The sequence below is a fragment of the Benincasa hispida genome, chromosome 2 (genome assembly GCF_027475165.1).
Source record: "Benincasa hispida cultivar pf3 chromosome 2, pf3_genome.v1.1, whole genome shotgun sequence".
NCBI lineage: Eukaryota > Viridiplantae > Streptophyta > Magnoliopsida > Cucurbitales > Cucurbitaceae > Benincasa > Benincasa hispida.
Genome location: NC_143479.1, coordinates 19209076 through 19236244, shown reverse-complemented (window position 1 = coordinate 19236244; position 27169 = coordinate 19209076). Strand labels below are relative to the sequence as shown.

Here is a 27169-nt window from a genome sequence, read left to right as displayed (position 1 = left end):
TTTCAAACCTTAAGTTTCAGAATGAAGAGTTCATATTTAGAATGTGATCATAATTTTATTGATCCTTGTAAATGGATTTCATTCTATATTTATTTTTGAAATTGTGTGTTGACTAAGTCATCCAACTGAAGGCATGATTTGAGAATTTTGGAGAGAGCTCAACATATTTAATTTTCACTTTGTGATGAGTAAATAAGTGGATTGATTTTTGGTGATTGTCATATGTATATGTGATAGATAGTTTGTATGGTGGATCTTGTGGTTGTTGATCATCAATCGAATATAATGACTTTTAAGTGAAGATTTTTTGATTGTTTGTTCCATGAATGCCTCCAACTTTTAATTTTCAAATTATTGTCAATTTGGACGATGATGACAAAGATTTTCTCAATGTGATTCAAATCTGGATAGAAATAAAAATTCAATTTCAAATCTTTTGAAGATATTTGAATATTTCATAAGTAACAAATTGTCTTATGACAAATGCAATAAGAAAATAATATTGTTATTGTTCTTGTATTGATTTCATATCTTATATGAGATGCTATTGTGATCTACTTGAGCATGTCTATTAGCATGTTAGTATGAATGGAAATAATATTTCATGTGGGTTATATTTGACAAAGTTTTATAGCAACCCTAGAGGGGTGAATAGAGTTTAATTAAATTTTTTTTTTTCTAAATTAACCCAATTAAACTAATTAATACACTTTTTATAAATAATAAGAAAAATTCAAATTATGCAACAAATAAGATGACAAAAAATGTGATAATTTAATTCTATCAAATTTTAGCAAATAAATAAGAACAAACTAAAACATACAATAAATTGCTTAAATTAATTGCAAAAATAAAAAGGAAAGAGTTAGAGAAGAAGACACCGTAATTTTTATAGTGGTTCAGTCAAACTTGACCTACTCCACTCCCCAAGCGCCTCTTGGGAATTTGAATAAAATCTTTCTGACTCTTTCCACGGATTAGAGCCCAACCCAAGTGCCTCTTGGGAATTTGAATAAAATCTTTCCGACTCTTTCCACGGATTAGAGCCCAACCGTTACACTACCGCTCCTTTTACGGGTAGCAAACCCGATCCTTTCCACGGTTTAGGATCAAACCGTTACAAATGTTGGAATTTTTGAAGAGCACAATACAACTCTCACTGGAGTGGATTTACAAGTTTAAGCACTCAACAAGTTTATCCTCACAATACAATAACACTCTCTCAAGAATAAGATGAAAAGAAAAAAATTTGGGAACTTAGAGAGAGCAACAATGGAACTTTTGAGTTTTGGAGGATTATGAAATGTAAAATTTGTTGGTTTAAAATTTGGAGAGGAAGATGGTTTATATAGAGATGGAAAAATTTTTAGAACCACAATTAATTTGGACCATTGGATTTTGGAAAAGAAAAATCAATGGTAGAGATTTTAAACTAAACTAGTCGTTAGATACAAACCAAGTATAATATTAAATTCATTTTTCTTTTAATTCATTTTCTTTTTAAATTTATTCTCTTTAAAGTCAATCCAAAAATAAAACATATCATGTGTAAGAAACTAGCCGTTAGACACAAACATAAAATAATATTAAATTTATTTTCCTTTTAAATTTCTTTTAAATTTCAATTTTTTTTTTAAATTTTAAATCAATCCAAAAATCAAAAGTCCATCATATGTTAATCTCTTAATGATCCACCATTCAACCAATATGCTGCCACATATCTACATGCAAATGGTCTGGTTATGTCACGTCATCCACCACGGTATTTTTTCTATAGACTTGTTTTGGTCATATCGTCCTCGTTTTAGCTCTGATTTGAATGATTCAAGAGGTGTTGGAATTGTTGTTCTGAGCTCTACGCTATAGACATATTAAAACACTAAGATTTTCAGTAATTAAAAATTGAGTTTGTTATCATCAAAACATTGATTAATTAATTAATTAAAATTAATTAATTTGAGATTAAGGGCCAAAAAGCTAACATATGCATGATTAAATTGTCATTTTTGGCCATTAATTTCATGAAGTTGAAAAATATTATTATTACTTTTAAATTGAGTTTGACCCTATAATATTATTTTGACTATCATCTACCTTGTTTATAATATGAAAATTAAATATGTAAATTCCATCATTTTTATGTGGAATCTTGTATTGATGGTAAATTGAGATATTATCGAAGCTATAAAATATGTGGATATTTTATAAGGATTTTTCATGGGCATATAAGTTAGAACAATTATTTTCGTTGGTATGAGGCTTTTTGGGTTGGGGTCAAACCCAAAAGCAAAGCCATGAGGGTTTTTGTACAAAGTAGATACTATATCATACTGATGTAAAGATATTTGGAGAGTTGTTATCCCTAATAATTGGTATCAGAGTCGTCCCCTAGCTTAGCCATGTCGATTTAAATCCTCAGGTGTCGAACAAAGATGTAGTGGATCCTGAAAGTAGTCATGGTGTGATCTATAATTGAACTCTATCAGATAGGTGGTGTTCTTTAATGAAGAAGAATTAGCCTAGATAGGGGTTAAACGGATGAATGACTATGTGAGGGAAGGCTTAGTGGTCCTTTGTTCAAGAGGAGAAATATTGAGAATGCGACCAAAGTCCCACATTGATAATGGGTATATAGGGATGTGTGCGTGTGTGTTTGTGTGTGTATATATATATAACCCGCAGTTTGTAAACTTTAAACGTATTCCTATTTTCAATAAAGATGTTATTGAGATTTTTTTCAATAAAGTTGTTATCGAATATGTAAATTGTAGATTCCTAAATCCAATAAACTAATGATCTCATGGCTATAATATGAATACTTAAACTTTATGTAGATACATAAAAGAGAATCAAGTTTGTTGGGATATATGTCCTAAAACTCGCAAACTCGCATTTTATAAACTTTAAACATATTCCTATTTTCAATAAAGATGTTATTGAGGTTTTTTCAATAACGTTGTATTGAATATGTAAATTGCGGATTCCCAAATCCAATAAACTAACGAATCCATTGTTGGGAATGCCCTAAAACTCGCAATTTGTAAACATTAAACATATTCTATTCACAATAGAGATGTTATTGAATTGCATTCATTCCTAAATCCAATAAATTAACCCATGGCTATAACATGAATACTTAAACTTTATGTAGAGACATAAAAGAGGATCAAGTTTTAGTATATAGCCAAACAGGTCTATAAGTATATGGATAGGGTTGGGTACCTTATTTTGGGATACTATGGATGCGACCTGCTTTGTATATTGATATAAATGATGTGATACCAAAGTCATTTATGTGGAGACATGCGAGTGGAGGCATCCTATGCAAAAGAGTTTTACATAAGACCAAACCATGAAATAGTCACTTTTTCTTTATAATGACCATTTATTTTTAAAACTGACTATTTCAATTCAATGACCTAAGGTAACTTGATCTTAATCTTGAGTTAACTATGAACTCCTATTTATTTGGGATTATCCTTTAATCTGCATAGGTGAGAGTATTTAACATTGTCGCTCAATAAGCCTCCCATTTTAGGGGTAAGGCCGGATAAATAACTAGGGACATAGTATTGCAAGATGAAATTCACTCCTACCTATCATAAGGTTAGTAGATAGGTTGTTCCCTTAAGTACTAATTCCTGGTCTTGAACAAAGGGTCTTTGTCCTTTCGTGGCTGGAAGGGATTCGGTTTATTGGTAGGACCATAAACCAATTGTTCGTTAGATGATCAATTGAGACTTAAGGAGTAAGATGTATTACAGAGGTAAAAGATAATTTTGACTTAGCTGTAAATACGAACGACTTGTAAAGGATCAACATACTAATTATGGTTAAATCAAGTGGACAGAAATATATCTACAGTGAGGAGAGTGCAACTACTGAACAATAATGGTGTGTCTCGGTAGTTAACGAATATTGATTAATTTGGTTTAAAGAGTTTAATCAATTAATCTCAAATCGTTGGAGCTCATGATCTGTAGGTCCATTATGTCCCTCTAATAGCTCATAAAAGGATTAAACCTTAGAATAAGGTGTTCAGAGAATTTGAAATATTCAAACTCAATTTAGGGTTTGGATTATTATTGTGTTTAATTATCGAATTAGATGTTACGGTTTTAGAGAGTTGACAATATTTAAATATGATTGAAATATTTTAATGATGTATTATATTAATTTAATATTGAATATTAAATTTATTAATTAAATTGGTTTAATTAATTATTGAAATTAGTTTATTAAATTTTGAATTTATGAAATTCAAAATGATGAAATTGGTTTATTAATTTTTTGAAATTATGAAATTCAAAATTATGAAATTTGTTTATTTGATTTAGAATTTTTATAATTTTAGATTTATAACTTTGGTTTTAATATCAATTAACCCACTTTCACATTTTAAATTGGATTAAATGGAAAGTGAGATAATGCCATATTTACCATATTAAACACCTCACGCCACTTAATTTTATTCGAATATTAAGTGGCATTATCTCATTTAATCTAATCTACATGATTAACAACTATAAATTGGGGGTTTGAGTACAGATTTAGCATTCATGAAACTTGAAATTAAAAAAAATAATAATAATAAGTTTTTCCTCTTTTACCTTAACTCTAAAAAACCACATCAATTTCTCTCCATTTGAGTTCTATCACTTAATCTAAGGCCTGGGATTAGTAGAGAAGATTCTTGTGGTGGTCTACTACAAAGATTGAAGATGAAATTTGTAGAGAATTCGAACAATTTGGAGAAATCATCAAAGGTATTCACTAGAAACCCTAAAATACTGAAAGCTATGAATATGCATGATAATTAACTAAAATTGATGTAGTTAAAGTGCTTAAATCCTTAATTATTTCCACATATTGAATGTCAACTCCATCACCCATGGTTATAACATGAATACTTAAACTTTATGCGGAGACATAAAATATGATCAAGTTTGAGTATATAGGAAAAACAGTTTATAAGTATATTGATAGGGTTGGGTACCTTATCCTGGGGACACTATGGATGTGGCTCACTTTGTATATTGATACAAACGATGTGATCCCAAAATCATTCATATGGAAACATGCGAATGGGGGCATCCTATGCAAAAGATGTTTGCATAAGATCGGACCACGAAATAGTCACTTTTTTTAACGACCATTTACGGTTAAAATTGACTATTTCAATTTGATGAGCTAAGGTAATTCGATCTCAATCCTGAGCTAACTAAGAACTCTTGTTTATTCAGGATTATCCTTTAATCTGCATGGGTGAGAATGGCTCAAAATCGCCACTCAATAAACCTCCCATTTTAGGGGTAAGATCGGATAGATAACTGGGGACATAGTCCTGCTAAACGAAATTCACTCTTACTCGTTTTAGAGTTAGAAGATAGGTTGTTCTCTTAAGTACTGATTCTTGGTCTTAAACAAAGGGGCCCCACCCTCTTTATGGTTGAGATGGACTCGGTCTATTGGTAGGACCATAAACCAATTATTCATTAGAGGGTGTGGAGATTTCAGGAGCAAGATGTATTATAGGGGCAAAACAGCAAGTTGACCTAGCTATCAATATGAACAACCTGTGAAGATTAACTTACTGATTATGGTTAAATTAAGTGAACAGAAATATATCTACAGTGAGGAGAGTGTAACTACTGAGCTATAGTGGAATGTCTCGGTAGTTAACAAATATTGATTAATTCGGTTATAAGAGTTTAGCCAATTAATCTCAAATTGTTGGAGCACATGATCTGTAGGTCCATTAGGTCTCTCTACTAGCTCGTAAAAGGATTAAACCTTAGAATAACTTGTTAAGAGAATTTGAAATGTTCAAATTCGGTTTAGGGTTTTGGATTATTATATTTGATATAATTAACGTTTGATTAACGAATTAAATGGTTTTTTAGAGTTGAAAAATATTTGAATGAGATTTAAATATTAATCATTGATTAGGTATTTAATTAATTTAATATTTGATATTAAATTATTTATTTAATTAATTAAATTTGTTTAGTTAATTATTTATTTAAAATAAAATATTTTAAAATAAATTTGAATTTGAAAATTTGAAATCAATTTCTTTTAAATTTAAATTTATTTTATTAGAAAACCAAATTAATTAATTAAAAAAATTGCTAAAATGGAAAGTGTGATTTTTCCACTTTTTCTATTTTTTACACCTAATTCACTAATATTAAGTAGGAATTTGAGTGTCAATCTCCCGATTAATCTTATTTGCTTGTTTGAAATGAATAAATACATATTTATTTAAAGAAAATTCGAGCATGCAACCCAAACTTCGAAGATGAAAATTCTGTAAATTTTCTCTCTCTCTTCAACTCTCAAAATCTTCCCAAATCTCTCTTAATTTGTATCTCACAATCCAATCCAAGGCCCAAGAATAGTAGAGAAGGCTCTTGTGGGTGTCTACTTTATGGGTTGAAGAAGAATTTCGTGGAAATTTGGAGCAATCAAGTGGTTTCTACAAAGGTATTATCTATAAACCCCAAATTCTAGAAAAAAAACATGAACATGCATGCTAATCTTCTAAAATTGGTGTAGTTAGAGTGCTTAAGATCAAAATAGTTTCCGTTGGTTGAATGTCAACTCCATCATATTGATGATATACTGATCTTTGGTACAAACATATATGTAAGGTATGATATTAAGTTATTTATGTCCCCACAATTTGAAATGAAATATTTAGGTGAGGCTGATGTGATACAAGGTATTACTAAAAATGGATTTCCTTATGTCAATCACACATTGGAAACTGTGAAAGAGATATGACAATTTCGATGACGTTCCTGTAAAAACATCTTATGATGCTAGTATGAGTCTTAAGAAAAATAAGTACGATAATGTTTCTCAATCTCAATATGCAAAAATTATAGGAAGTGCTATGTGTTTCTGATGAACTAGATCAGACTTGATATTGAATATGTTGTGAGCAAATTGAGTAGATATACACATAATCTTGTTAAAAATTATTGGATTGCTCTTCGTCATTTATTGAGGTATCTTAAGAGTTCAATAGAATACTATTTATATTTTGATAAATTCCCTACTATATTAGAAGGGTATTGTGATGCCAAATGGGTAACAGGTAACGATGAAGTAAGTTTCAAGTGGACATGTATTCTTACTTGGCAGAGGAGCTATATCATGGAAGTTTCAAAGTATACTTACATAGCTATGTTTACCATGGAATGTGAATTTATTATTTTGTAATTAGTAAGAAAAGAGGCTAAAGTGGCTTAGAAGCTTACTGAGAGATGTACTATTATGAAGGACATTAGTACTAGTTTCTTTGCATTGTGATTCACAGGCTGCCATGGAATTGTCAAGAATAGTGTGTATAATGACAAAATGCCTCGGACATGAAGCCGTGAAATGGTTGTTGAAAGAAGGAATTATGTCTTTGAAGTTCGTGAGGTCTGAGAGGAACTTGACGGATTCATAACCAAAGACCTAACAAGGAGAGTAATTCTAGAATTTTCAACAAGTATGAGATTGAAATCCTTACAATGGTCCATAGCCTTTTATTTGGGTGGTCTATTGTGATAGACTTGATGGCCTATATCCATTTATTTGGTTGGTCTATTGCTATAGACTAGATGGTCCATAGCTCTTTATTTGGGTAGTCCTAGTACGGATTCGATGGACAAAACTAAAACCTTTAAAAAATTCCATAACCCTTTCTTTAGGTGGTCCTGGTATGGCCTTGATGGATAATTGTAAAATCTTCATAGCTCAGTTTTTGAGTGGTTTGTCATTGACAGACTCGATGAAGTTGGTCTGAGTATGGACTAGATGTGAAGTTTTTATAGTTTATTTTTTTAGTGGTCTATTGCGATAGATTTGATGAAGCAATTACTTAACGTGATTGTGAATGTGTGGTCGCCTTCTATGAAAAAGTTCAAGGGGTTTTTTTAGAGCTTTCACGTTGACCGAGGTTCTATGTGCAAGACCTTAAATAACACACTTTTATCATGGAATCAATGAAAATTTAAGGAGTAAAACGTGTTATGGGGGTTTGAACCAGAGTTATTGAAAGTTCAAGAGGTAACTCACTCCCTCTAACAATGTTGTTGTCCCATTTCACTATGCATCGATTCAAATTGTCAAGATATTGATGTTTAAATTTAGTCTCCTAACTTGCTTAGAAAATAGGTTTTATAAAATGTTTTTTTTTTCTATATCAATCATTTGTGGGGGATTGTTGAGAATGACTAACATAGCAAAAGAAAAGGTACGAATGAATTGTTGGTGATTAATTCCAAGAATTAATTTCAATTAATTCTAAAATTGTTTTTAAAATTAATTTCAAAACAATTTTTTTGTTTTTGGAAACCGATCTCACATTTTCTTTAAATAACTCTTAGTTTTGAAAAGAAAGAGATAGAACAATTTTTGTCTTTCCTATTCATATGTTTTTCCTCTAGATCTACTGTTTTCTAAGCATAATTTTCATTGATTCCAATCCATTTTCCAGCGAGTGCACACTTGAAATTGAAAGTTGTGTAACTTTAGGGAGCAACCGGCACAACAATTAATACCAAGGTCGTGTCGTAATTGCTTTCAGGCACGTAGTTCTTCCATGATACAACAACTTTTTGACATTTGTATCTAACAAATTTAGCATCTACAAATACAAATTTCTTTCAAATAATAACAAAATAGATTACATCACTCAATCTAAAACAAAATTTAGGTTTGTGCCTAAAGATTAAGGGTAAAACAAGCTTAACTAAACAATTGTTTTTAAAAATGATAGATTAGGTTTAATACTACTATCGTCCTTATATTTATTTATTTTTTTAAAGATTTTGTCTTTATATTTTTAATTTTGGTTCATTTTGATCTTGTATCTTCAAAATATTTATTTAGGTCCATGTATGCTATACTTCAATTCATTTTGATCATTATACCTTCAAAATGTCTATTTTGGTTCTTGTATTTATAAAATGTGACGATTTTGATCCTTTAATTTTTTTTAAAAAATCAATGGATCGAAATAGTTTGTTTTTAAAAATATGAAGATAAAAAAATCATTTTAAAAGTATAGAAATCAAAATAAAGAGTACATGGATCAAAATGAACTAACCAAAATCAAAGTCATATGAAAGCGTAGATTATATCAATTTCATTCTCAAATCTCAACTACTAAAAATGTATTTTTGTCTCATATTAGTTCCCTTACATTATATTTCTATTCCGTTTTCATATATTTTGAGAAAGTGTAAAAAATAATCCTATTTAGTTTCCACCTTTCACAACTAGTACAATTTTAGAAAACCCGTAAAATAATTTTTCTCGGTTTTTTTCAACTAATAGGGGTGATAGTCGATTTGGATTTTTAGTTTTGGAGTCAACCAAGAATCAGACTAAACCAATTGGTCTTATAAAGAAGATATCCAAATCGATGTCTAGTAAAGAATAAAACCAATGAATTAGTTTTTATTTGGTTCGATTTATTATTAATTTGATTCTCAATTTTTTATATTTTTTTCCAAAATTTTATTTTTAATTCCACTTTTGTTTTGAATAGGTCATTTTGACTAATTTTAAATATCGGTCTACTTCTTCTATAGATTGAAATTGGACATTTTTTTTTCTTGACACTTTTCTAAATAAAAAGCATACACGCTCCATAATAGTTGATGTTTTTTTTTACTAAACAACGAATATATATGCACCATAATAATTAAAATACTAAAATATACCTAATGTTATAGTTTATTTTTAAGAGTATACATATCCTTAGTTCAATTCGGTTTTAATTGATTTTTCTAATAAAAATAAGTATGAACTAATACGTTTTTATTTTTTTTAAATATAAATCAAAATGTCTAATTTTATATTAAAAAACTAAACTAAACTAGTGGATCGGTTAACTTCAAGATTAAAATAAAAAAGTGACTTCTCTACCTCCAAACTATCGATTGGTTTGAACTTTGTGGTAGAATTACAACTAAGACAAAGATCGAACTTCTGTATATTTTTTCTAAAATCATATAATCTTTTGTAGAATTTGATTCATTTGTCTTTTCCAAATCGAGTTTCCTAAACGTATGCTAGTCGTGAGGCGTAAAATTATTTCAAGGTTCCTAAGAATTTCCCGTAAATTTTTTCCGTCACTCTCTCTTTTTTGTTTTTTTTTTTCTTTTTAATTTCCTAAACCCTATTTCACGTTCGGCAACCTCCTCCCTCCCGTTTCCAGCCACTGGACCACGTCCCGCCGTCTCAGCGGCTGCCGCCGCACGCTGCATCTCAGCCTTCCGACGAACTCACACTCCATCCATCTCGCAATCACTCGCATCTCGGAGCAATCCGGAGTTACTTGACTTGTTTTTTTTCCTTCTCAGAAGCAGAGTGGTTCAGCCAATATCCATTGTTGAGATTACGCCGCTGCCGTTCATTTTTCAGATCCCAAGGTTTCGATCTTTTATTTTATGCTGTAATTTTTTTAAAAAAATTTATGTTAGTTTGCTCTCTTGAAAAGAAAATCAGGAGAATCTTGTTTAAATTCTTTCTCAACCAGTCTAAATGAAAACATAAAACTATGGATGTATAGAATTTAGGGCTCGCATCGAAAAAACCCATTTTCGAGGTTTATATTTCGTTCCCAATTCCATTGCCAAAAAAAAAAAAAAAAAAAAACTATGAATATATACACCACGTATTAAAAAAGGGACAAATTGAATCAATAAATAAAAGGTCAAAAGATTTATAAAAGAAAAGTTTAAGAAGATGAACAAAGCATTAAAGAAAAACTCACCTATAAGAACTCGTTCGAATGGTAAATTGATATTTTAAAATGTTAGAATTATTGTCATCAGTTTAAAAAATAGCAAAATACACTGAACAAAGGAAATAGAAACCCAATCTTGAGTTTCAGTTTGATCAAATGGAATTCCGTCTTCTTGAACATAGAAGAAACTATTGATGAAGTATAGAGGCATTTGCATACGAGGTAAAACTGAAAACGGTTGTTTTAATTTTAGAATCCTGTTAAATCCGACTTATTTGCTGCAAGAATCTTCTGGTGGTTGTGTTTCAGAATTGGCTTAGGAATATTGTTTATCCGAATCCAATCTTAAAGCTGTCATCCAGAATGCCAGTACCTTGCATTTTGGCTTAGTGTTTTGAAATCAACGTCAATTTGTTGGTTATTTTTGCAGGCAGGGCTTCGCAGGCATGTGAAATATAGAAAGGGAAAGAAAAAGAGCTGAAAAGCAACAAGAATGGTGATCTCCAGCAGTAATTCTAATAGTAAGGAAATCACTATCAGGAAGAGGATTGCTAGCATGTAAGACCAACTCTACTGCTGTACTTCTTGTTTCCAGTCTTCATGTTTGTTAAAACCTTGGGAAACTGTAGCAATATTTAACTGCAATGATCATACGAGCGCCTTCTATTATTCTAGTATGCACTTGGAGTTGGAAATGCCAAGCTTTACATGTCTTCAGATGCTTATAATTGTATCGAACTAGGTATAAAGAACCAAGAGGCTTTTAATTTACAACCAAGACATTAGTTTTTAGAAAGAAAAAAGCCCTATTTTCAAGGTCTCAAAACTTTGTGACTGGAATAAAGATGGATTTCCTTTTATGGAGTGAAGTTTTGATTGTAATGTTTTAAATCAGTAATTTGAAGTGAATTCATACCGTGTTATTCTTTGGAGTTGCTTCTTGTTCTTGGATGGCGTACATAAAAATTTAGTAAACGTCTAAGATGTTTTTGGTACTCCTATTTTATAGATTCAACAAGAGAGAAGATGATTTCCCATCCCTGAGAGAGTACAATGATTATCTGGAAGAAGTGGAGGACATGAGTACGCTCTTCTAGAATGGTTTCTATTCTTCTTTACTTGGAATCATATTTGACCACGAAACTTCATTTTGCAGCTTTTAACTTGATCGAAGGCATTGATGTTCAAGCTATTGAAGCAAAAATTGCTAGGTATCAAGAAGAAAATGCTGAACAAATCATGATCAATCGTGCTCGCAAGGTACTTGGTGTATTATTACTGTTAATGTAGAAACTATTCATTTCTTTTCTTTACCTTTAGTCCCAAATGGCAGATTTTGGTGCTTAACCATTTTTTTTATTTCTTCTTTTTAACTTCAGACATAACTGCTCCTTGAACCCCTTATGGTTTACAGAGTCACTGAAAGGTTAATGACACTTGTTAAACTATTTGATAGGCTGAAGAATATGCTGCAGCCCTTGCAGCAAGCAAGGGAATTCCTGCACAGGCAGATAATGATGGGGTGAGCGCATTTTTCCTGTTTATAATTGCGCATAGTTAACAGTCATTTCTGTTTTCCCTTTTTGATTGCTTGACAACACTGTTGACAAATGTATTTGGCTTCAAATAGAAAGGTCTGCTGCGCATTGTCTTCCGAATCCATCCTGATTAAAATATCACAAATAATCACTTTGTATTTGGCATCCAAAAGGGATAGAACATAGCAGTCAAAATAGAATATTAGTACGCAATACGACCTTACTTGAATAACTAAGATCTGTTCGATTGATGGTACAACTTTGTCCTTGAGTTCTAAAGAATATTAGAATTCGACCCATGAATGTTTTTCTTGAAAAACACATTGAGTTAGGACAGAGACGGAAGTGTTCTCATAGTTTTCAATTGATTGCTGTTGCAGGCTGCAGATCAAAGTTTCCAAGCAGGATTAAATACAGGAACACAAGGTCAGTACGCACCTACATTTGCTGGAGGGCAGCCACGACCTACAGGCCAACCAGTGCCCCTCGGTGGTGGTCCTGACATGCAGGGCTATGGGCTTGACGATGAGGAAATGTTGAGGCTCAGGGCGGAGAGAGGCGGAAGGGCTGGCGGATGGAGTGTAGAGTTCAGCAGAAAGCGTGCACTTGAAGAAGCTTTTGGAAGTATTTGGATATGCTAAGTTTTTGCTGATCTTTCAAATGTCTCATCTTCTTACAACGCAATCTTATTTTCTCACGAGAATATGTTTCGCTTGAGTTTGAATATGTTTAGCTTGAGTTTGAGTAGTAGAGATTAATTATGCAGATTTATGCCACGTTCGAGAGTGATTCTAAATTTAATCATTTTTTTGATATTTTTAAAATACACTCAGAAAAAGAATTAAAAGTTTAAATGATTTTGAGTAATTAAATGTGAGTTTTGGAGAAATTAAAACCATTTTAAATATGAATCCATGTGTCGACATTTCAAATAAATATGAAGTGATTTTAAAATCGATTATTTAATTTTGCAATTTTTAGATTATCAAATTTTGAAACATTAGGCCCCTTTCAGAAAAATTTTAAGCAAGTGTAGAACAGAGAGGTAATATAGAAAGTTTTTGGACACATTGGGAGAAAACCTAACATATTCAAATACAAGGAACTAGAACTATCATTCGAACTTCAATGTATAATCAAACCCATGCTGTGTACAATGTTTGTTCTGTCGTCAACTGTAAGCTGTGGACCTAATAAAAGAATTTTTACACGTAAAGGGTTCTTACATGAGCTACAATTTCCAGAACCCCCTACATACTCTATTCATAGACCATAAAAATTAGCTTGCAATTAATTAATCTTGACCTTCATCACCATCTGAAATGTCAAATAAGAGCTTAGGAAGTGATGCAATTCGAGGAAGATGCAACAACAAATCCCCATATGAATCTTTCCTTGACATAGCTGAGGCTTGTATGCTTCCAGAAACTTCCTGCGTTGTTTCGGGATGAATCTTAATATGGTCTTCAATATTCTTGCCATCCCTCAACATCGCAACATCATCTCTGTAATTGGCTCCTTCAACACAGTTTTCACCGTTGGTTTGAGAACTTTGAACAGGTTCTTTCTGCAACAGGCAGCAGAGAGAATCAACTCGAGACATGAGTGATACCTCATCAGAAGCTGCTGACAATTGATTGTCACTCAGCAAGTATTGTGCAATGTCATCCAGCATAGATTGGTATTCCTCCGAACCATTATCAACAAATGGTGTCTTTGTAGAAGCCATTTGTTCTGTAATATGATGTCCAATGTGGTTGACAAGATCGCTCATCGACACGGATGGGTGAATCCCCGGAACCTTTATCTGCTCCCAGTTTCTTGGCTTTCTGGTAACTTTAGTACTTCTATTCTCTTCAATCTCGTGAGCGTCCATTACTAACATACAAAAGGTAATGGGTGATATTGGTTAGAGGATAGTGTTGACATGCAAGCTATAGAGAACAGATATATAAGGAAACATAATCTTCCAAAACACATCCTCAAAAACATCGGTTAACTTTCGAAACTGGGAAAAAAGTGAATGAAGATGAAAGAAGTTTTGAGAGTGAAAAAGTGGAGGGTACTACAAAGAAAATTCGCTAAAACTGGAAACCAGGACAGTAGGATGCTATTGTCACAAACACACTCTTGAAAATTCAAGTCTAGTTTAATTGACTAGTCAGTCTGATAAATTTAAGAGACAAAAAGCATGCTATGACACCGATCTACTAGGCATACATCAATATCATAGTATCTGGCTTCATTTCATCATCATGTAGGTGTAGTGTAGCCAGGACAAGAGGGGGAAGGGGCTGAGGAGAATATATTTGCGATGGTTCCATCATATTCTGCCCCTTCCCTAGATTAAATGTAAGGTGCTTAGCTAATGGAGATTACCATTTTTCACGCGCAGACCAACTTGCAAGTTCAATGTACCTGAACTGGGGGAAGGTGCCTCCACGGTGAAAGGTTCGAACACCATCTGAGGGGAAGCCTTTTCTATCTTCAATGAAGACACAGCAGATGATGAAACTACATCCTGGAAAGTAGAAAGTAGAGATTGATTGTCATTCTCTGCTTGCTCCAAACCATGGATGCTGGCTTGCTGCAAGGTTGTAAACGTAGAGGCTATTGGTTCAAAATATGGAGAACCCAACACAATCTCTGGTTGTCGGCTTAAGAAGTTCAGGCGTGAGTCACATTGGATGAGCTTTTCAAAATGCTTGTTTAGAAGCCCATATGGACATTGCAGAAAATGCTGCCTATACACCACAGATCAAATTTACATAAATATAATGCCCTTAACCAGTTCTAGCTAAATTGGTTTGCAGATGTGAGGATGAACATACATAACTGTCCTAGTAAAGATGAAACTATGCTCAAGCAATTACATAATATCCTTCTCATACATGTTTGACATTTGCTTCCGGCTAGTCTCATTTAAAACAATCCGTAGAATGATGAAGTCTCAAGTCCATAATTGGGCAACTTTTTATCCGGACCAAAAAAAAAAAAAAGGTAAAAAAATATGTGAGACACGACCAAACAATTAAGAATGCAACGGTCTTCGAATATAAAATTGCACATATCCATATCAAAGATGTAATGGGAAAAAATCCCATAGTCAATAGGAGAAATATTATAAATATTAGCACAACATGAAAGTACAAAGAACATCTGAGTATCAATATACTTGACAAGGTGAGAAAAAAGTCGAAAAGGAAATCCCAAAAGATTATATACAAGTCAACCCTGACGCCTGATGAGCAAGTAATTCAAATTAAAATAGGCATGTGAAGAGACTTGTGAATGTAACTTCAAAAAAATAAATAAGACAGACTACTATTCAATACAGAAATTATTTAGCATAATAAATTCTAGACCAGCAAAACCCAATAATCATTCTTATCAAGATTATAATTCATAAAAAGTGGAGTGCTAGTGCTTCCCAACAATTAGGAACCCAACGCTGAGGAAAAAAAAGTGCGAAAATGAAGATTTACCTCTGTATGCTAGCCTCACCATCAGTAAAATCAGCTGTTGCTTGCCACAACGTGTGCTTCCTTGGTTGAGGGTTGGTCTCCCTGAAAAAAAGAGGCCGTCTAGCCAGCTGCACAAACCAAGCACACCAAGACTCAAGTAAATCATCAAACACAAAGTAGTAGGTAAAATCCATAAATTGATGTACATACCACAACATTTAATATAGCAGGTCCATCATCAGGACAGTTCGCATTTAAAGCCATAATATCAGACCATTGTATCTCTATTTTACTTTTGAGTCCACCCTCAAGGATTTCCCATACAAGCTTATGCTTAGCATAGTAACACTTAGCCACTAAATCACCTTCATGTCTTGATTTGTACTGTCATCATAAAATAAATCAGTTGACAATGCTTTATAAACCCAAAATAGTTGGACACCAATATCTAATAATTTAATAAAGACCTCCCAACGTCCAATCCTTAAAAGTGAAGCTGGGAAGTTTGAAGCCTTTAGTTTCTCATTGGTACCCGGCACGGTAGCGTCCTGGCTTTCTGCTTTAACCACGAAGTTAAAAGTTTCGGTGTTTGAAGGTCCAGCAGCTGTAGTAGACGCACTCCCCTGTGAAAGTTTCATTTGAATTAGATCCAACAGGGACGGGCTCTTTCTTAGCACCAAACCAAGAGGACTTGGCTCATCCAGTGGATTATTGTGTGAAGAAGTTGCAGATAATGTGTCAGGTCCCGAAACAGACTGCTAATCCACAAACAAACTTCAGTTACAATTACAATCCACTAATTAACTTCTACTTCAGAAAGAACAAAACAAACAATTCGTTCTCGCTTTACTCAAACAAAAATTTCCAACACTTACATCAAAGCGGACTAACATCAACTAAGAATTTTGCAATAGAAGTGGAAGCTGAAGGCCTCATCAGACAATGCAACTATTCCGTTCTTATACAAATCCTAAAAATAAAACGAATAATCTGACTATAGCCTAAAAATGGTCAAATGGAAAACTGTACTAATTTGAATACAACGGCCGGCGAAAATTTTCAATTTCATTTTCAATCCGTATCATTCAAGGAAACTAGATAGAAGCCAAACAGATGAAAGACCTTGTGAAAATCAGGCTTAAACCGCTTGTCCAATTGAGCGTGCTCGTGGTGAAAAGAATCATCACGCTCACGCTTCACCGGCAATTTCTCCGGATACAACGTCATGTAGGAATCTAGAAACTGCACCATTGATATACGAAATCGAAACAAGATCTTTCGACAGAAATGGAAGAAGGCGGAGATTACAAACCCTAGAATTAAATAAGGAGGAGATTAAATTTAGAGCGGAAGTTGTCATCGGCGCTTGGCGGCGAAGGAGACCGATTGAATCAACACGTGCCGAATTGAAACTCCCACGTACTTGGTTTTTGTTCGAGAGAAAGAGTAGGGTGAAATTACGGAAGTAGTGTTGGGGGATTGTAAGAGAGATGAGGGGTAGAGTTGTAAATTGAATTGACACGTAAGAGAATGAAAATGGAAGTGGTGGATTGCGTAAACAAAGAATGACGGCGACGGCGACGGCCAGTGGATGGTTTTCGAAGACTACGTGGCGGTGGCTGACGATGTTGGTAGGTATGGCCATGGTTTTTGCCTTTCTTACGAAATCGGCTCACACGACTGTTCCATTACATAACTAATAGAATAATATATTTTCCATGCTCCAACCGTTTTAAATTCCCTCTCTACACAAATAAATAAAGAGAGAAAAAACAACTTTTTTGGTTTCGGAATTTTTTTTAGAAAGGGGTGAGTTTGGTTTTTAATGTTTTAAATTAATCATTTTAATATGTAAATTGATTGTAGAAACGTTATGCAGTTGAGTTATAATCAGATTTTGTCATTGTTAACATAGCTAAATATTAACTTATACTTTTAGAATATTATTTTAACTCCTCTTTGTTCAATTTTAGTCTACTTCCAAATATCTAATTTTATTCCATGTACTCTCAATAAATCTTAAATTTAGTCTTTACGGTTAGTTTATTATTGATTTTTAATTTTTTTAATATATAGTAGCAATTTTACTATAAATTTTAAAAATATATTCACATATTGTATTTCCTTACATGAAAATCTTGGTAAAAATTAATTTTGAGGGACTAAATTTAAGATTTGTTGGTAGTACATGAACTAAAATTGAACAAATTTCAAAGTATAAAAACCAAACATGATATTTTAATCTTTTTTTTTTTTATATATATATATAGATATATATGTTCTTAGAGTCGGAGATTCAAATCTCCTAACTCATATTTGTCGTAAAACTTTATGAATTGGTAACACTATTTTTATATATGCTGATTTTGCATGTAAACCTTTAAAGGACTGTCAGTTTATATATGCTATTTTTATATAGGCCAGTGAGCTAGGAGACTGTTTTTCTCATGTTTGTTGTAATGAAAATGCTCTAGCGCATATATTGTGTGGAAACCTTTGAAGGACCAGGAATCTTCATTACTTTATGTTCCTTTTTCTGAGTGGTTTACATTAATTATGTTTCCTGATGTTCTTATGTAGTTGTTTGGATTCACTTATTAGTTATTTACTTCAAAAAGAAAATAGTCGATGGTTCGATCTCCACTCTATTAATAAAAAAGAAATTTGAATTAAAAAAAAAAAACCATATTCTTGAATAAGAATGTCTTCAAACGGACGCAAAAAAAAGATGGGGCTTGACTCAACCACATAGATTCATAATACCTCACAAGTTTAACCCAAAACAGAAGCTTCAACTTTCAGTCAAACGTGGCCACGTGGCCAACTTGCCTATCCATCCCATAATTGACAACTGAGATAGCTCAACCACATCAGTTCAGTAGCATTCTTTAATAAACTACCTCTATCTTTATAAATAATTGCTTCAAATCACATCTTCCAATACTTTAATTCCCTACATTTTCTTCCAAACACTTTTTTAGGGTATTTTCTTCACACTTCTGGATTAAATCCCTTACCATATCTGAAATGGATTCATCTGATGTGTCCAGAATAAACACGTATAAACAAAGTTAAATAAAATCTGAACAACTACAGTTAGGACTTGCCTTATTCTCTTGCAGATATCCTCCTCTTAAGAGTGATAATTTTAATGATAGGAATGCTATTAGGAAATAATTAGAGAATTAAGGACATGTTAGCAATTAAGAAAGAAGTTTGGCTATAAATTCATTGAGAGGGGAGGAAGATAGGCAATATCTTGTGGAACATTGGGAAGGTTCAAGGAATTTGTTTGTATTCAGAAACAAAGAAAAAGGGGAAAATTCACTGTATTTATCTCTATCAAAATTGAACTTATTCATGGAGCAATAACCAAGGGTAGATTTTTACTTCATAGATGCAACAGTTCTATTTATAAGTAAATATGATTACTTCGTTTATGAGATGAAACTGAGCAAATAGGTCAGACATTTTCGGTAAGAGCAAAAGAATCCTCCTAGATCCACATAATTTACAGAAGAAATAAGCTCCATCTTACAGCGAGTCACAGATTAGCAAAAAAAAAAAAAAGAGGAAGGGAACTGAAAGAAGGTAGCATTATCAACTGATGGAATAAATAGGACAAATAATATTTTTAAGCAATCAAGCTTTGGCCTTTGATGAGTTCTGGAAAATTGAAAATCATTTGGTTACAAATGAAGTGAGTACAAGCAGAATTGTCTTTACTTGGCCTGCCTATTCACCTTCAGGTACGGCAAAGCATCAATCACATTATCATAGTCACTCCGGCTCACTGGGTGCTGTGTTAAGACAGAAACCAATAAAAAAAACACTCAGTAACATAACTAGATATACAACAGCATGAGAATTAGCCAATTAATGAGTGATATGGAATCAACAAATAAATAAATCAGAAAAACGTAAAACAATGAAAAATCGACACACAGATTTATGTAGTCTAATAACAGGTTAGAGAGACTGAGAGAACAGTTTTATTAGAGAAAATAATTAAAATTACAGAACAAAAACACTTGTAGAGTTAGAGAGTTTATATAGCGCACTTCTATAAATCCTAGAGTTAAAGTCGTAAATAATATAAATATGACAAATACAAATTCAACTTAGTCATTCAAAAGCGTCAAACAGATTCAAAGCATTCCAACAATGAAGTTAGTGATAGGCCGGTCAGATAACCATATGTCAAGGCACTTTGTGTCACAAAATTTTATGCATGAATATTGTCGATAAAAAGAATTCCTAGGTGAAGTATTTTGTTGGTCTAAGAGTTCATTAACCATAAGCTACATATAAATGCAAAAGGTCTAGATGCCCACAGGGCAAGTCCACAAAACTGCGACTGAAAGAGATCACCCTTTATCCCTTGCCTTGGTCATCCATTTCTGAGTCAGACGCAACCAATAAAAAAGCAATCAACACTAGCTTGTCTACTAAATTCTGAAGATTCAAAACCAAAGGTATGTCGAAGCTCTTTCCAAATATATCTTCTTGCAATTATAGTTCATGGATATGGTCTTGGACACTTAAGAATATCAAACCAAAACAAAACTTGTTTCCTAAATGATCTTTGTGAAAATCTTCAGGATCACCATCACAAATAGCTCTGTGGATTATTGTCTGAACAAACTATGACAGCCGATGAATAACTTCAAATCAGATCATACTTCCGAAACAAACTTAATTGAGTTGAAATGCATGTCATTAGCTTACAATATGATCAGAACTGAATCAATAGATGCAGGACATTCCAACTTCGGAAAGATTCTTCACAGAACTGCATTGATAATTTGCATTCAAGAAAAGGAGATTGGTAGATAACTAGTCGAGGAATCATTGAGATTTGAAAATAGTGGCTACATTGGCTAAGTTTTCATCCATTTATATAAACCCTCTCCCAGAAAAACTCAAGGCCCCAAGTTTAGAAATGCCGCATAACAAATACATTGTCATGAACCAAAAAATAAATAAACAAGACATACCATTTTGGAAAGCCGTAATCTCCTCTTTGTGTTCTTCTTGTACAGCAAATGCTGCTTTCCAGCTCTCCTCCGAACTATTTTCCCCCGACCCGTTACTCTGAATCGCTTGGCCGAAGCCTATACAGTAACACCAGGCAATAAAATCAAAAGAAAAGGGGAAAATCCCAGTACAAGACAGAGAAGACAGGCGCGTATTGTTTAAAAATTCATAATGATATTAGCTCCTGCAGTAAGCTTTTAGAATTGGGTACTTTAAAGGGTATTTAAAATTCAACCAGCCATTCTCAAATCATAATACAAATTCGATTAAAATAAACATCTCAGCGTGTTCAAACTATGTAGAAGACTGAAATTAACTTCGAATTAATCAGAATCCAACCAGAATTGAATCATACAAAAATATAGAGAAGAGAGAGTCGTGGAGAGACCTTGTGGGTTTTCATTTTGTAGCCTTTAGCAGCGAAAACAGTGAAGGGAGTATGAATTTGAGGAGTGGGAGAAATGTGAGATGGCTTCTGAAGGAAAGTGACTCCAAAGCCGGAAATGTTGTTGGAGGAACTAAGTTTCAAGGAATTCCCCTTGTTGAATGAAGCGAGCCCGACGGAACTATGAGAGACGCGAACTGATGGGCGAGAGTACAGTGGGGAAAACCTAAGACCACAGGACACCGCCATTGAAGCAGATGCCATAGTTCCTGAAGTTTCGAAGCGTCTCGACTTTCTTCTTCTTCTTCTTCTTGCCAATCTCTACGAGCCTCAGACTCGGCCTGCTGTTCGGATAAAGTGAAGGGCTTTTATTTCATTTATCGATTTCTTAATTGAGAATAATCATTTTCAGGGAGAAAGATAATTTACTAAATTTATTATTATTTTTTTTTAAAAAACCATAAATTGTGCCATTTTGTATGGAAAATGACGGGTTAAAAAACACTTCTCAACTCTAAACTTTAGTTTTTTTTCTTAGACAGAGACAAAGAAACCAACAAACACCACAACTAATACTCCCACGACTTCTAAAGATACATGAGAGGAGAATACTATTTAGAAAAACATCTTTACCAATCAAAGAATAATCTGGAGAGAAAATTACAACCGTAATGAAATAGCTAAAAATGTTTACCTCTTAAGGAATGTACTAAAAATGTATATTATTAGGCAATTAATAGCATTACCAACAAAAAGAATATACTAAATGAGGATCCCAATTTCAGTTGGGGGAGGAGGGAGTTGTTACTAGCCCACCCTTGTTCAATTGCACATAAGCTCTTCAAAAGTACTTCGACTTCCTATAAGCTGACACTCCCACCAAATTTAGTTGGTAACCGATACCTTTAAATTGTAATGATTTAGTTAATAAACTTTAATAAGTAATAATTTAATCCCTATACTTTGAAGTTTGAAAATTTTAATCCATATAATGAGAAGCCTCATCAAATTAAGTGTCAACTTTTATTACATAACCACTTAATTTTTATAGTTTACGGAATATATTAATTCCCAATCAATTTATCAATCTACAAGGGTAATACATTTCGTTAAATCTTAACAACATTTTTCATAAGAGGATTAAACCATTACAGATTGTAAAATATAGAGAACGAGTTGTTACTTATTAACGTTTCAAGACTAAATTGTTGTAAATTTGAAAGTACATTGGACTAAATTGTTACTAATTAAAGTTCAGGGACTAAATTGTTATTTTCATGAAAATTTAGGGATAAAAAATGTTTTTTTAACCAAAAATTTAAAAGTGGTAATGTTATAAACGGATCATGTGAGGTGTACTCTCCTATGCCACTTGTTAGCTATGAGAAATGCCACAAGTCAGTTGAAGAAGACACTAACTTTGCATCTTACCAAGGGAATCGTATCAATCAAGATTGCTCACAATAGGTTCAGAAGAAATATTCAAAGAAAGAGGAAACTTAGGAACAAAGAAGAAGATGTAGAACCAAATTTCAAGTTGAGAAAGAAAAAAAAAGAGGAAAAGAAGACGCACGCATTTAAGTGGTTCGGCTAATTGCCTACCTTCATCGTGGAAAGGGAAAACTCAATTTTAATTCTGAGAAAGAATGGGGAAAAACTTTCGAGAATAAATAAGTCCTCACACTCACTTTTATTACTTTGTTTTTATATTTTTACTTCCCTTCAACAATTCATCTAAAAGACTTTTTAGTGCAGGTGTGATGAGAGAGATGAAGTCCAAGAGTTGACTTTAACTATAATGTTAATTATTTGATTCTCTTCATTCTCCACCCTTGAATCAACTATTGAGCTTGAATCTCCTTGATCTTCTCTTACCTATCCTTTCTTAGGTAGGACGAATTTTATGGGGACGTTTGATGCAAAGAGTTAGTTATTATAGTTCAGTTATAATAGTTTGTGTTTAGGGTGTATAGTATATATTTGAAGTGTAAACTATTTTAGTTTGAGAAAAAAATAATAAACACTGTAGCAAATAATAAAAAAAATGATGAATGTAAAATAGTAAAAAATGTAGCAAATTGTAAATACTTTAGTAAATGAGGGTTATGAAATAGTGTTGATTGTAGCTAATTGGAGAATACAAAATAGTATTTGTTATAGCAAGATCAGGTGGTTATTATAGTCTTAGAATAGTTCTTGTCCCAAACACACCCTATGAGATTTAGGCAATGTAGTACCTTCTGTTTTGATATTAGCTTTGTGAGCATATTAGATGCATTGTGAAAGGTATGAATCTAAATGACCTCCACTTCTCCTTTTTCTCTTTCAACTCGAATGAAATGAGATGTTATGTCAATATACTTAGTTCGATTGTAGAATTGCTCTTTCTTTGGTAAATTGATAGTATTTTGATTGTCATAGAAAATCTGTATTGTCTTTTGATTGTAACCAAAATCCTTCAATAATGTCCTTAATCATAAGCTCTATTTAATGGCTTTAGAGAGGGAACTGAACTCTCCCTCTGTTGTTGAAAGAGCTACGATAGGTTATAGATAGGTTTTTTTAACTTAGAGGATTGTTCCCAGGTAAGAAATACATATTCAGGCAATGATTTTTTTCAATCTAAATCTCCCCCATAGTCTGAGTCAACATAACCATATAGGTCATTGTTCGAAGAGTCATTAGACTTATAGATCAATTTAGTCTCTTTAGAGTATATTAGATACATGAGCACCTATTTAATAGCCTCCCAATGCCTTTTGCTAAGATTAGACATATATCTGTTCATAACCTCGAGGCATAGGATAAGTCTAGTCTTGTGGAGATCAATAAGTACATTAAACTTTTCACTACTTAGGAATACAGGATTTTATCCAAAGCTTGATTTTTTGTATCATCCTCTTTAGGTGAATTGTCTATAGATAATTTGAAGTGTTTGGCTAATGGGATACTGACTTGCTTAGCTTCTTCCATTTTAGACTTATGCAAAATCTTGTCAGTATAAGAATTATGAATTATAGTCAAGGTTGAAGCCTTCCTTGCTCTATTGATTTCAATTCGAAAGGTCTTCTTCGATTCTCCCAAATCTTTTATTTCAAGTTACTTTTTCAGTAAAGACTTAACATGAGCAAATATCCCTTTAAAGTCTCCTATAAGTAACATATCGTCAATATACAAAAATATATATGCCTTTCCTTTATATGAACGAGAATTTACATAGACACAGCTATCATATGAGCTTCGATCAAACTTAATATTTTCCATAAACTCATCAAATCTCTGATACCAACAACGTGGTGACTATTTTAATTCACATGTTAATCTTTTAAGTAGATAAAACAAATCTTCTTTTCCTTTCTCAACATACCCTTGAGGTTGTCTCATGTAAATTGTCTCAGTTAGAAAACTATGAAGGAATATTGTTTTACATCTAGTTGATTCAATTCTAAATTATTTTGGACAACAATGGAGAGTACCATCTGGATGGAGGTTTTCTAAATAATTGAAGAGAAAATTTCAGTGTCGTCTATTCCTCTTTTTGTGTAAAGCTTTTAGCCACCAATCTTGCTCTGAATCTTGGCTTTTGGATCCCTTGAGTGCCTTTTTTATTTTAAAAATCCACTTGGACTTAGTAGGTTTATACCCATTTGGAAGTGGTTGTAATGCCAAAGTATTATTTTTTTATTAAGGAATCCATTTCTTCATTCATTGTTGTAATTCATTCTATTGCATTAGCATTAGTCACTTCTTGTTCAAATTTCTAAGGTTCTAAATCATTTATGAACTCTTTAGCATTGAGAACACAAGAAACATAATCTACTCCACTATATCTAGAAGGAGGAGTAATGTGTCTTCTTTGTCTATCTCTTACAAGAGAATAATTCTGAAATCTGTCTACCCTGTATTATCTTCTCATTTCTTTCTAGCTCATGATAACTAGAAGTTGAAGTTTTTGGATTCAATTGAGAATGAACTAGGAGTCGTGGTTTGCTTCACCTCAATTTGTGTAAAATCCTTTTGAGTCCTTTTTTCTGAATCAACTACCAAGGACATGAACATCTCTCACTCTTTAAATACAATATCTATGTTATTTATACATTTTTTTCTCAGTTGGATGCCACAACCTATAGTCTTTAACACCTTTAGTGATTCCAACAAGTTAAACATACATCTCACTACTCTAGCCTTTAACTTTCCTTAGCTTTGGTGAACATATTCCACACAACTAATATCTTTAAGATCCAACTTGAAAGGCTTACTAGACCATTTTTCTTAAGGAATAAGTAGTTTTATTGAGGTATGAGAACATCTGTTAAGAATGTACACTGTATAGGAGACTGCTTCAACCCAAAATCTTCCTGGTAGCAAAGAATAAGATAACTGACATCTTATTCTATCCATTGTGGTGCGATTAAGTCTTTTGGCTGCACTATTTTTCTAGGAGTATGCCTTACAGTCTCATGTCTGAAAATTTCTTCATTTTGGCAAAATTGGGTAAACTCATCATTACAAATTCTAGTCAATTATACATTCATAAGCATTTAACAAACTTAGAGGTCAGTTTTTCAACTAGAGTCTTCCATTTTTTGAATTTACTAAACACTCAGATCTTTAATTTTTAAAATGTAAGCCTAACTATTTCTTGAATAGTCATCCGTTAAAGAAAGAAAGTACCTCGACGCACTAAGGGTTGATCATGTTGAACCCCAAAGATTTTAATGTACATATTGGAGAATTCAGATGCTCTATGTTGAGAATTTTGAAATTTCTGCCTCTTTGCCTTGCCAATAACAATACTCATAAAAATTTATCCCCCGTTTGGTAACCATTTGATTTTTTTTTTATTTTTTTTTTTTGAAAATTAAGCCTATAAACACTACTTCTACCTCCAAATTTCTTCATTTGTTATTTATTTTTTACCAATGGTTTAAAAAACCAAGTCAAATTTTGAAATCTAAAAAAAGTTACTTTTAAAAACTCGTTGTTTTGAAATTTGACTAAAAATTCAACCATTGTACTCTAAAGATGCAAATCATTGTAAGAAATGAGGGAGAAATAAGCTTAATTTTCAAAAACAAAAAACAAAATGATTAACAAATGAGGCCGTCGCTTTCCTATTATGTTTGCTGGTAAAATTCCTTGTCTTGAGAAAACTTTTAGACCTTTGGCACTAATATGTGATAGTTTTTTGTGTCAAATGTCAGCTTCTAATAATTAATTTACTGAAGCTATACAAACAATGACAACATCTAAACATTCTTTATTACATACAATCCATTTATTTTTTCTCCAACTAAGACTATCTTAGAATCTTTCATAATTTGAAAAGTTCCTCCATATCCTTTATACTCACATCCTATTGAGTCAAGCATACCCAAGGATATGAGATTTCTTCTTAAAGTTGGTACGTGTCTAATGTTCCTTATCAACTTCACTAACCCATTTTGAAATTGTAGAGAAACAGTTCTAATCCCAACAATTTTGCAAGCATTGTAATTGCCCATGAACACCATCCCTCCATCCCACTCTTTGTAGGTTGTAAACCATCCTTAGTAGAGGTCATATGGGAAGAACAATCAGATTCTATTACTCAATCTTGGGTCACTAGTGGGTCCTCTTGATTGATGCTTTGATCAGTGATGGTTAGAGCATCTTGATAAGAGAAAGAGTAGCTTTCAGTATTGACTATTTTTGCTAGTTTTTTTTCTTCTTCTTAATTTTTTGCATTCTGCTTGCAGACTTTGTGGTGAAGTGCTTGCCATCACATACTCTCTCAATTCGTGAGTCACCATTTACAGGACACTTCGATGGGCAAAGAACTTTTGCTCAAATTCTCCAATATGAGTACAATTGGCCCACATTGTTTAAAGATGCAAGAGACTTTATGGTAAAGTGCGACAGATGACAACAATAGACTTTGTGGTCAAGGGGTTTTGTGGTAAAGTGCATGCCATCGCATACTCATTTAAGATATAACATTGGCTGCAGAAGATAT

General features: G+C 32.8%; 3 protein-coding genes across 6 annotated transcripts; 1 reads left to right on the top strand and 2 right to left on the bottom strand.

Annotated features, from left to right (window-relative positions):
* Positions 1 to 9933: 9933 nt before the first annotated feature.
* Positions 9934 to 13064, top strand: LOC120071358 (cyclin-dependent kinase-activating kinase assembly factor-related / CDK-activating kinase assembly factor-like protein). 2 transcript variants are annotated; one of them, XM_039023589.2, is made up of 6 exons: positions 9934 to 10433; positions 11181 to 11308; positions 11760 to 11833; positions 11907 to 12010; positions 12207 to 12272; positions 12669 to 13064. In XM_039023589.2, exons 2-6 carry the CDS (start codon positions 11244 to 11246, stop codon positions 12927 to 12929), a joined length of 570 nt encoding a protein of 189 aa, XP_038879517.1. In that variant the 5' UTR covers positions 9934 to 10433; positions 11181 to 11243; the 3' UTR covers positions 12930 to 13064. The 2 variants fall into 2 exon arrangements, with proteins under 2 accessions (XP_038879517.1, XP_038879518.1); XM_039023590.2 differs by having other exon boundaries at positions 10038 to 10433; positions 11185 to 11308.
* Positions 13065 to 13384: 320 nt separating this feature from the next.
* On the bottom strand, positions 13385 to 17458 carry LOC120071357 (uncharacterized). 3 transcript variants are annotated; one of them, XM_090310574.1, is made up of 7 exons: positions 16875 to 17155; positions 16628 to 16722; positions 16220 to 16507; positions 15963 to 16136; positions 15774 to 15880; positions 14668 to 15032; positions 13385 to 14166 (listed from the first exon to the last, which is right to left on the bottom strand). In XM_090310574.1, exons 2-7 carry the CDS (start codon positions 16643 to 16645, stop codon positions 13583 to 13585), a joined length of 1536 nt encoding a protein of 511 aa, XP_090166700.1. In that variant the 5' UTR covers positions 16646 to 16722; positions 16875 to 17155; the 3' UTR covers positions 13385 to 13582. The 3 variants fall into 3 exon arrangements, with proteins under 3 accessions (XP_090166700.1, XP_038879516.1, XP_038879515.1); XM_039023588.2 differs by lacking the exon at positions 16628 to 16722 and having other exon boundaries at positions 14707 to 15032; positions 16875 to 17458; XM_039023587.2 differs by lacking the exon at positions 16628 to 16722.
* Positions 17459 to 19334: 1876 nt separating this feature from the next.
* Positions 19335 to 21643, bottom strand: PRPL35 (Ribosomal protein L35). The gene is made up of 3 exons (XM_039022506.2): positions 21178 to 21643; positions 20750 to 20866; positions 19335 to 19552 (listed from the first exon to the last, which is right to left on the bottom strand). Exons 1-3 carry the CDS (start codon positions 21436 to 21438, stop codon positions 19475 to 19477), a joined length of 456 nt encoding a protein of 151 aa, XP_038878434.2. The 5' UTR covers positions 21439 to 21643; the 3' UTR covers positions 19335 to 19474.
* Positions 21644 to 27169: the final 5526 nt, after the last annotated feature.

What these genes read in the sequence shown, in the direction of transcription:
- LOC120071358 (XM_039023589.2), top strand. Translation starts at nt 11,244, where the DNA reads ATGGTGATCTCCAGCAGTAATTCTAATAGTAAGGAAATCACTATCAGG. An exon ending in GGAAGAAGTGGAGGACATGA is followed by an intron (nt 11,834 to 11,906) that starts GTACGCTCTTCT and finishes TTCATTTTGCAG; the next exon opens with CTTTTAACTTGATCGAAGGC. An exon ending in CACAGGCAGATAATGATGGG is followed by an intron (nt 12,273 to 12,668) that starts GTGAGCGCATTT and finishes TTGCTGTTGCAG; the next exon opens with GCTGCAGATCAAAGTTTCCA.
- LOC120071357 (XM_039023587.2), bottom strand. Translation starts at nt 17,003, where the DNA reads ATGGTGCAGTTTCTAGATTCCTACATGACGTTGTATCCGGAGAAATTG. An exon ending in TAAGGATTGGACGTTGGGAG is followed by an intron (nt 16,137 to 16,219) that starts GTCTTTATTAAA and finishes TTATGATGACAG; the next exon opens with TACAAATCAAGACATGAAGG. An exon ending in TGGTCTGCGCGTGAAAAATG is followed by an intron (nt 14,167 to 14,667) that starts GTAATCTCCATT and finishes TTTGTATGTTAG; the next exon opens with TAATGGACGCTCACGAGATT.
- PRPL35 (XM_039022506.2), bottom strand. Translation starts at nt 21,438, where the DNA reads ATGGCATCTGCTTCAATGGCGGTGTCCTGTGGTCTTAGGTTTTCCCCA. An exon ending in ACAAAATGAAAACCCACAAG is followed by an intron (nt 20,867 to 21,177) that starts GTCTCTCCACGA and finishes GTTACTGTATAG; the next exon opens with GCTTCGGCCAAGCGATTCAG. An exon ending in GATTACGGCTTTCCAAAATG is followed by an intron (nt 19,553 to 20,749) that starts GTATGTCTTGTT and finishes GTCTTAACACAG; the next exon opens with CACCCAGTGAGCCGGAGTGA.